Source organism: Nilaparvata lugens, chromosome X, assembly GCF_014356525.2.
Source record: "Nilaparvata lugens isolate BPH chromosome X, ASM1435652v1, whole genome shotgun sequence".
Lineage (NCBI taxonomy): Eukaryota > Metazoa > Arthropoda > Insecta > Hemiptera > Delphacidae > Nilaparvata > Nilaparvata lugens.
In genome coordinates, this window is record NC_052518.1 from 93231470 (window position 1) to 93240662 (window position 9193).

General features: G+C 35.2%; 1 protein-coding gene across 2 annotated transcripts in view; it reads right to left on the reverse strand.

Annotated features, from left to right (window-relative positions):
• LOC111050160 (carbohydrate sulfotransferase 11) overlaps positions 1-5531 on the reverse strand; it is a 48325-nt gene extending 42794 nt beyond the window's left edge. Inside the window, exon 1 of one of the 2 annotated variants that reach the window (XM_039442701.1) lies at positions 5019-5518. In XM_039442701.1, coding sequence (XP_039298635.1) covers positions 5019-5124 — 106 coding nt within the window. In that variant the 5' untranslated portion in view covers positions 5125-5518. Of the gene's footprint in view, positions 1-5018 lie in introns of both variants that reach the window. The other variant, XM_022336429.2, reaches the window with a different exon arrangement.
• Positions 5532-9193: the final 3662 nt, after the last annotated feature.

The window sequence follows — 9193 nt, forward strand, 5'->3', positions numbered from 1 at the left end:
TGATGAAACAGAAGCTGTGTGAACGAATAAAGCCTGTAGATGCAAGGATGTGACACAATTTTTCAATTCAGGTTTATGAGGTAGTTTCTCCTTTCTATATGTGAGCAGTTATGCAATCCTAAATACTTGATAAACAAAAAAATCCTCTCTCCTACTTTCAAATAACTTTTATCATACCATCACTTGAACAGATTTCATAAAAACGATCTGACTCTCCTTTCAGCTACTTTTGCTAAATTTCTTCATGTCTGAAACCAATTTTTTAAAGACAGCCGAATTTTTATTCAAGCGAGCCGAAAAGAGACTAACAAAAATGCAACTAACAAATTTCATAGATGATAGTATCTTTTTTCATAGATGAAATCTTTTAACTGCATTGAATGACATGAATCTTGCCAAGGAGAGTGGAAATTAATTTATATACATGTGCCGCTTTCATTAAGAGTATGAAAAATATGCTGTAGATTTATAGGATTTTCTTGAATAAAATAAGATAATGGAAATAAAAGTATCTATTTCAGTCAACATATGGCTCGTTAATTGAATTAATAACTAGTGACCCCCTGAGTTAGAGAACTCGCTCATGAACTGACTTATTGTAATCTTTGAAAGTCGAAACATTTAATTATACAGAGTTGGTGAAAAATATGTTAACAGCTAAATATTTCGTTTGCAAGAATAATTTGACAGTATTTGTAGGTTTCATTGGGGATCCTATTTGAAAAGAAAAATTACTCTGTCGCTTCAACATTTTTGTCCCTCATATTAATCCAAACTAATTTTTTTTTTAAATGAGAAGGTGGTCGGTCATGTGATTAATGATTTCGATACAGAGTTCCAAGAGAAAATGAATGGCGAAAATTGCACATAGATATCTCAAATAGTTTCAGTTTGCTGATGTAAATTATGTGGTAGGCTATATTAACCAGTGAGTATAGAATGTTACAATTTACATTCTATACTCACTTATATTAACCAGCTGAAATCATGGGTCAACGCATAAATGACTGTCTGCATGATAGCTCCCACATAACCTCAGCTGATGTTATAAATGAATGAAAAAAATGTATCAATTGCATACAATGAATCATCCAGACTAAAATAATTAATCATAACAATTTTTTCTTATGCGCTTTCAATGTTATTTTGTTATATCCTGAAAAAGGACGAAGAAGTTGATAAATTTTGTTGTCCATCGAACTTGATCTATAAAAAGGGTTGAAGAATATGTGTTCAAGTTTGAAGCTCTTTGATCAAGTCTTTGAAAAGTTACTGTCGAACATAGACACGGACGGACAACGACTTTGGTCTTGAATCAAAAGTAAGAGCTCGCTAGCGCTCGTTCTATTAGTTAACAAAAACAAAATAATAATAATTTTATCAATATAGAATAACACACACAGGAGAGCGGAAAATGGGAGGTCCGTGCACTAGTCCGCTTTGGACTAGTTAAGTCGAGACGTATACTTGTCAATTGCGATTTGAATTAAGACATAGTTGTTGAAATTAGAGTTCTAATTGAAGTTAGTTCGAAATTGAGGTTGTAATAAAGTGGCAGACGAGGGTGATGGATGACTCAGATGAAATGTTATTTTTGGCCGTTGTGGATGAAGCAGAGAAAGAGGAACTATGAAGGAAAAAAGAGAACATTTTTGTACATTCCATTAACTTACCGTAATCGTAGGTAATTGATTAGAATGTGAACTGGAAGACGACAGAACAGCAGGCTGTTTACTAAAGCAGAGGTTAGAAACAACCGAACCCTCACGAAGTTACCCGAGCACGGAAAATTTCCGACCTAGTGCTAGTGCTCGGAGGAACACTTGATTAACGGGTTATATCCGGGTTCGTACCCACTAGAACGTATCATACCATGACCGTGCCCGTAAAATATTCTTTGCATCATTTGATATGTAATACACCCATTAGACCGTTCCGTCACCGGCCAAGCACGGAGCGTGCCATGCACGTCCAGGTCAACATTTGTCGGCCAGTATATTTTGTCTGTGACGAAACGCTCCTTGCATGGTACGTGACGCCTGTAAACCCCGTTGTAACCGCGCATGCGCCGCGTTGGTAACCAGTGTAGACCCATTGTGGTACCTAGTTAGTTGCTACTTGCTAGTTGTAGTAGTTGCTCTTTGTGTGCCTTTGTCATTTGTGTGCCTTATTATTAATATATTATTAATATATTATTAATATATTAATATATTAATATATTAATATATTATTAATATATTAATATATTATTTGGGTTTAACTTACCTTAGACAAACAGCTAGCTTTTCTTTAGGTGACAGACTGTCTCTAAATTGAGTGTTTCTCTTGGTTATATCATTTTCAATTTTTCTCAACAATTCATCAAACTGGAATGACGTCATACGGAAATACGAAAAAAACTTTTCTTCATCATCAATTAGGTGCCTATATAATTTCCAATACTCCCCCTCAGTTTTCCGTTTTCTTAGAGATTCGTGAATCCAATAGCGCCTCTGAGTTCCTCTATTTTCCTCTTCCTCGTCCAAAATAATTGCAACCATTGCCAATTCTGTTAATGATAATCGCCTAATAGCCATATTTAAAAATAATTATGTGAACACTGATTAGAACACTATTTCACAACACCGCAAAATACGTACATCTGTTCACCGCTACATTCTCTTGCTAACTGACGCGTTCCCAACAACTTCTGACCGGGCATCATACGTGTACCATACGCGTACCATATGCGTAATGTACTGGCATAGAACGCTGTTGATCCGTTGTAGTGGACATAGTTGTTATTTTACGTGCCTGGCATGGTCTGACACGATCCGTGTCTGGTACGTTCTAGTGGGTACGAACCTTAAGATGTCTGCCCACTGCACCGTATCATACTAGGACCGGAATGGGAACGTGACCGGCATGTAACATGCTAACATGCATGTCAATGCCCACTGCCACGTATCGACAAACAACGTTTCATTCACGTTGTAAACGGGCTATATCCGCGTTTATAACGGGTATACAACGCGTATGATGACCGTGCATACCCCTTCCACTTCTGCTACACATAGCACATACGCTATACTAGTTACAACCGGGTCTACAACGCGGTACATACGCGGCTATACACCGGTACGTAGACGGAACGGAACGTAACCAGCAAAATATTCTCTCCGAGAAATTGCACGGTGACCGGTCATGGCACGTTCCTATACGGTACGGTTACGGACCGGTCTAGTGGGCATTGCCAGGCAATAATACACGTTAACTATTCTTTGTTGCATGTGCCGTTCCTATACCGGTCCTAGTATGATGCGGTGCAGTAGGCAGACCTTTACATGTATTCAATTCCAGGTCGGAGATTCGCCGCGCCGCTCCACCGACCTAGTGTACACTCTACTTAAGAATACACAAGAAAATAGTCTGTATGGGCAAATGCCTGTGTGCAAACCAGAGTTGCATACTCAGATTTTATTTTCCTTCGAGAGGAAGGAAACAATATTTTGATGCATTCGGAAGCTTATTGACTATTATTACGGTACTACACTCAGTGAATTATTGGGCAGTTCAAAAATAAGATTAATTAGTGTAACAATGCATACAGATTATGAAAACAGTAGGCAGGTTAATGGTCTCAAGAATGTTCATATTTGAAAAATCTGGTTTTGGTTCATATTTGTCTATTTTCATCAATTTTACTCAAAAGACTTCAGCGTAAGAATAACGTTTGCAACTTCAACGAAATGATACCTTCCTATATGGATTGAGCAGATGAGTTGGATTGCAAATTGAGTAATTGAGATTGATTATTATGATTTGAAAAAATGAAATGACATAATTCTTTATTTGGCTGAGTTAGGACTTCAATTCTTCTCTAACACTAAGCCTCGAAATGCAATTTCCTGTAAACCTGCTTGTAGCCAATTTGGACTAGTAGGCCAAGGTACAAAACATGTGAAGACTGGTCAGAAAATTACAATCTACAATACTTGTTAATTTTATCTCAGTATTTTGGGAATAACTGAGAACTTGAACTCTCAATCAGAAGAAATAATTTATCTAGGCTATTAATAAACATTAGTAATCTATTTTATGAGTCCACTCTAATTCAGCTATTAATAAGCATTAGTAATATATTTTATGAGTAAACTCTTCTAATAAAATAAGCCAAAGGGGAACTGCGTCATTGAAGTTTCAAAACAAATATTGGAAGAGGTCCCAAAAAAGGTTAGAAGAAGTGGAAGTGTATAAACTGAAGACCTTTAGGAGAGGGGGGGATGGAGCTGATTTTTGTTAGATTTAGGAAGGGTGGCACTGGGGTTGGTGGTGAACTTTGAGAAGAGTAATATTTTATGAGTTGTAATATAATCTATTACATCAATCGATTCCGTATCTATCCGACTAACTCATTCATCTAAATTTTCTCCGTATTAAAAATATTGATAATAGGCCTAATAATAATGTTTTATTAACTCGAGAGCTTTTACAAACATAGAGTTTCGTCATACAGGAATTTATAGTCAATACAATATCAATAAGTTCCATGTCAATATAAAATTGAATAAGATAAATGGGTGTGAGATGAATGGATCATTTATCTATAAGATAAATAGAGTCTACAAAGTTTATGAAGATGCATCTTGGAATTGATAAAATGATCAGTTCTCAAGAAGAAAAGGTGCTTATTACATGGGAAGAAATCAGTACCTGTACCTAAATTAGCCTGTATAAACTGTAAATTATCAAAATTGGAAAGATTTCACATTAGTTCTTGTCATTTAAACCTTCAATGAATGAAAGGGGTTTACTCTTCCAATTTTCATGACTACTGATTTTCTATTAAGATGTAAATGAGAAGTGGCAAACCAAGTGAAACTAGGCCAATCTCAATTACTATAACTGTAATGTAACTTGTCAACAAACAAGCTACTGACCTGACTCAAGTTGAAATGTAGGTCGAAAGCTTTCTAACCAAATATGTCCAAATGCAAATCAGTCATCAAGTTATACAAAATAAAAAATATTTTACTCACCATAATTACCGCTTTTGTCGACTAAGCTCAGGTACAAATACGAACAAATACCACATACAACTATCAAAGTTGTCATAAATAGTTTGAGAATTTTAATATTAGCCATTTTATTCCTATAAAAACCATTGGTTTCGTCAACATTATTGCTTTGCAGGTATTAAAATAATATCGTAATACTTTTATCAGCAAAAATTTAATAAATTGTTTCCAAAAAATAAATTGTCAACTGTATTTATAGTGAATCTACTCATACTTTTCTCTAAAACTGAATGAAAAACAAATAAAGTTTGAGATAACCTTAAAACAACTGTGAAATTTAATCTGCATGCGAGAATTGAGAATGGCTGAATGAAGGTTTCAACTAAGTAACTGGTAACTTGTATCGAATCACCACAACAGCACAAATCTAAATCTTCTTCTCATGAACTAAATAGTTATCTCACAACTCACTAAACAGGTCTATGTAGAAGGCAGCTACCGCAAAACAACTACAGCTAACAACTAACTTAGCGCCATTTCTCATAGGTCAGATGACGCATCACCATATCGATACTTGACCAAACCGATACTTGTCTATCGATATACCATTGACTGTGACGTCACCGTATTTCTCTTCTATAGTGAGGTCCACGTTATAATGACAGTATTTGATCAACTTTGGTTTTGCTATCCTAGTCTATCATTTGACAAAGCCGGTGGTACTATCCTTTTCTAGGTCCACAACGATGCCAATTACTTTTTTGACGGTGTAGAAATATAATTAAATAATGCAGAGAATCGGCATCGCTATTCTTTTATCTTTATCCATTGCCATTAGAACGTGGACCTCACTATATGTGGTTATTGTAAAGTTCTATGAGACAGTTTACATAAAGATCTGTGTAGAATGTAGAAACACTCACAGAAAGGGCTAAACTGGGTAGAAGTAAAGAAAAATGCTCAAAATGAATTTTTTTACATTAAAACATGGCTTGAACAAAATACCTTAACAATAAACACCACAAATCAAATCAAATTCTTTATTTGCCATAATACAATACAATTTTTTCAAAACAAAAACACAATTAAAAACTTAATTTAAACATTAACATGAAATAAATAATAATTCTTCTCAAAATTAGCTTATAGGCGTTGCCAGCAAAACCAGAGGTTTGTGTGCTGCAACGAGTATCAATCTTAGAAATCTCAACTTACAAGATTAATAAACCATTTAATCGATATATCAATATTGAAAAAAAAATAATAATAAACAAAAGGAGTGCTTTATTACAGAGATGGCTATAGGAAAAAGCACCTGAATTAAAACTAAAAATCTATATGGAGGTGACAGAAGATAAGGAGATCAATTATTATGAAAGAGGTGAGATACATTAACAGATCTTATCCATTCAACTATATCTCTTATGGATGACTTAGTTATATGTTTTACTAGAAAGTGTTGAGGTACCAAGTTAATAAGTTTATTGCTGATGTAAGTGAATTGTCTTCGGCAAACAGTTAAGTCAGTTCTATTTATAATATAGTTCGGTTGCGCTCGGAAGTTGTATGACATCATGTATGGTTTAAATATATTTTTACATTTATTCAGGTACAGTATTAAATTTTTTATATAGAGCTGCTTTACCGTTAGCACGAGGAACTCAACAAACAGAAGATTTGTTGGGTAGCGTCTGGGACGGCCAAGAGCGGCTTTTATTACATGTCTTTGCAATACGAGAATCTTGTTCATGTGCGTATCCAAGGCACCATCCCACACCCTGATTCCATACTGAAAAATGGACTGAGCATATGCCGAGTACACCAATTTCACTATATTCGCATCCCCGAGACCGCTCAATTTATGAAACTTGTATATGACATGTCTCAATCTTCTACACAGACTATCAATGTGAGCATTCCACTTCAGATGACAGTCGAACATAACGCCTAAATATTTAATTACATTCACTTTTTCTAACGAGCTGCAACCACAGTCCTCGTGCCTCACCCGTTGATATGCGTAATAGGCGCAGTCAGGGGAGTGAATTTTAATACCCGTATGTGACCCTTCCCGGGGGGCTGATCTCACTGAGGGTGAGAAGGCCATGTAAACGCTTTTCTTTGCATTTAGAGTTAATGAATGTTGATCCAGCCATGACTTCACAATAGTCAGACCCGATTCCGTCAATCGCTCCACCTGCCTCCAATCTGGTCCGGTGAAAACCAAGGCAGTATCATCGGCAAAAGATATAGTAGTACAGTTATTAATATTTATTTTTCAGAGATCATTAATGTATATCAAAAATAATATCGGTGAGAGGACTGTACCCTGGGGAAGGCCAAACCCAGTCAATATCATGAAACTTGTTTTTTCATTTAGAGTGAGTACCTGCGATCTATTTTGCAAGTAGCTTTCAAATAATTTTAGAACTGTTCCTCTAAAACCTATACTTTCCAACTTATTCAGAAGGGACCTGTGAGGGATGGTATCATAGGCTTTTGCTAAATCCAGGAATACTGCTAAAGTTTTTTTGTTGCACAAAAACGAAATTCATGCAAATATCATTGACCGACGACCGATTACAATATTTACCAAGTTTGAAAGTTTTTGTGATTCCAAGTTTTGGATTTTCTGTGTTAAATGTTGATGTTCTTCTATTGAAATGGTCAATTCCTACAAGTATTTGGGTGTTTTCTTCGACCATGGGATGAGGTGGAATGCTCACATTGATTACATAAAAAGACTTGGAAAATATATATACCATGCATTTAAATGATGAGCGACGTACTAGATAAGAGAGTATAATTTGCATATGTCCAGTCCCTTTTGGAGTTTGGTATAGTTGCATGGGGTGGTGCTTGAAAGACGGTACTTCGGCCACTCTTTATTCTGTCCAGAAAACCACTCTGAATGTAGCTCTGAAAAGAATCCTCGTTTCTCAACTAACATTCTCTTGGAGGAAAGTGCGGTCCTGACTGTAAGACAGCTCAGCTCTTCATTAAAGCCCATTACACATCAAACGCGGTATGCTATAAACACTGGTATTATTTTTCTATTAGGTTAGCTCAAACAATACATAGATCGGAAAAGAAAAAACAGGCTATTGCCCAAAACTTCTTCAATATCATAATTTAGTTTCAAATTGTCCAAATATTATACATATAGGGGTATTACAGCTGTACCCCTCCAGAGATCTCTTACACAAACCAATTTCTTTATCTATGTCTCACATGTTCTGTATCGTAACTTGGCTCGTCGCTTCCCACATCAGATAGTATTTCAGGAGGTCTCAAAATCCTTATGTAAATTAAAATTGAAGACATTTCCAATACAGCTGAGAGTAGACAATGCAGAAAACATTATCACGACAAATTACAATAGGCCTACTCACCTTGATCTATGAATTCGCTGGTGTGTGGCATCCTGCCCACTGGTCTTGTTGATCTACACAAGTCTCATAATCTACGTGCACCGTTACACTAATTAATCTTATTTTTAACTGCCTGATAATTCACTGAATTTAGTCATAATAATCAATCCCTTCTAAATGCATCAATATTGGTTCCTTCCTATACCGTATGTAAAAATTTGAGTAAGCAACTCTGGTTTGCGCACAGACATTTGCCCATGCAGACCATTTTCTTGAAAATCATATAGCTTAGTGTATTTATTATATTGTTTATATATTTTTTGTCGATGTTCGTATTGATACTGTGAGTACATGAGATTTCTATTTTGTAATTTGCACTTTTTCAATAAATATATTTCTGTCTGTCTAAAAAAAAACTAAGACATAGATAGAACACTAAAACACTAATACACAGAGGAATCATGGTTCAAATCATGAGTTTTCCTCATGTTTTTGCGTCATTTTTATTCACTTGGTGTTTATCACTTAAAATATTGAGACTTTTTGTCAAGTGTGAGATGATACTATGTAAATGAGTATTATTATTTAAATTAAAATCAAGACGATTACCGTAACTATTATTATGATTAGCGAATTTTTACTATACACAAATCAGCAATAATTATGTTCGTGATAGAACAAGATTAGGCTGAAAGGTCTGTAACATTTAACTAATATTGGGTATTAAGTTACCAATTAATTTTATTAAAATTATGTCACATTTAAAAACAACATGAAGATGTAATTGTTTGTTGTTTATTAATGGGATGAATACACAAAACTAGT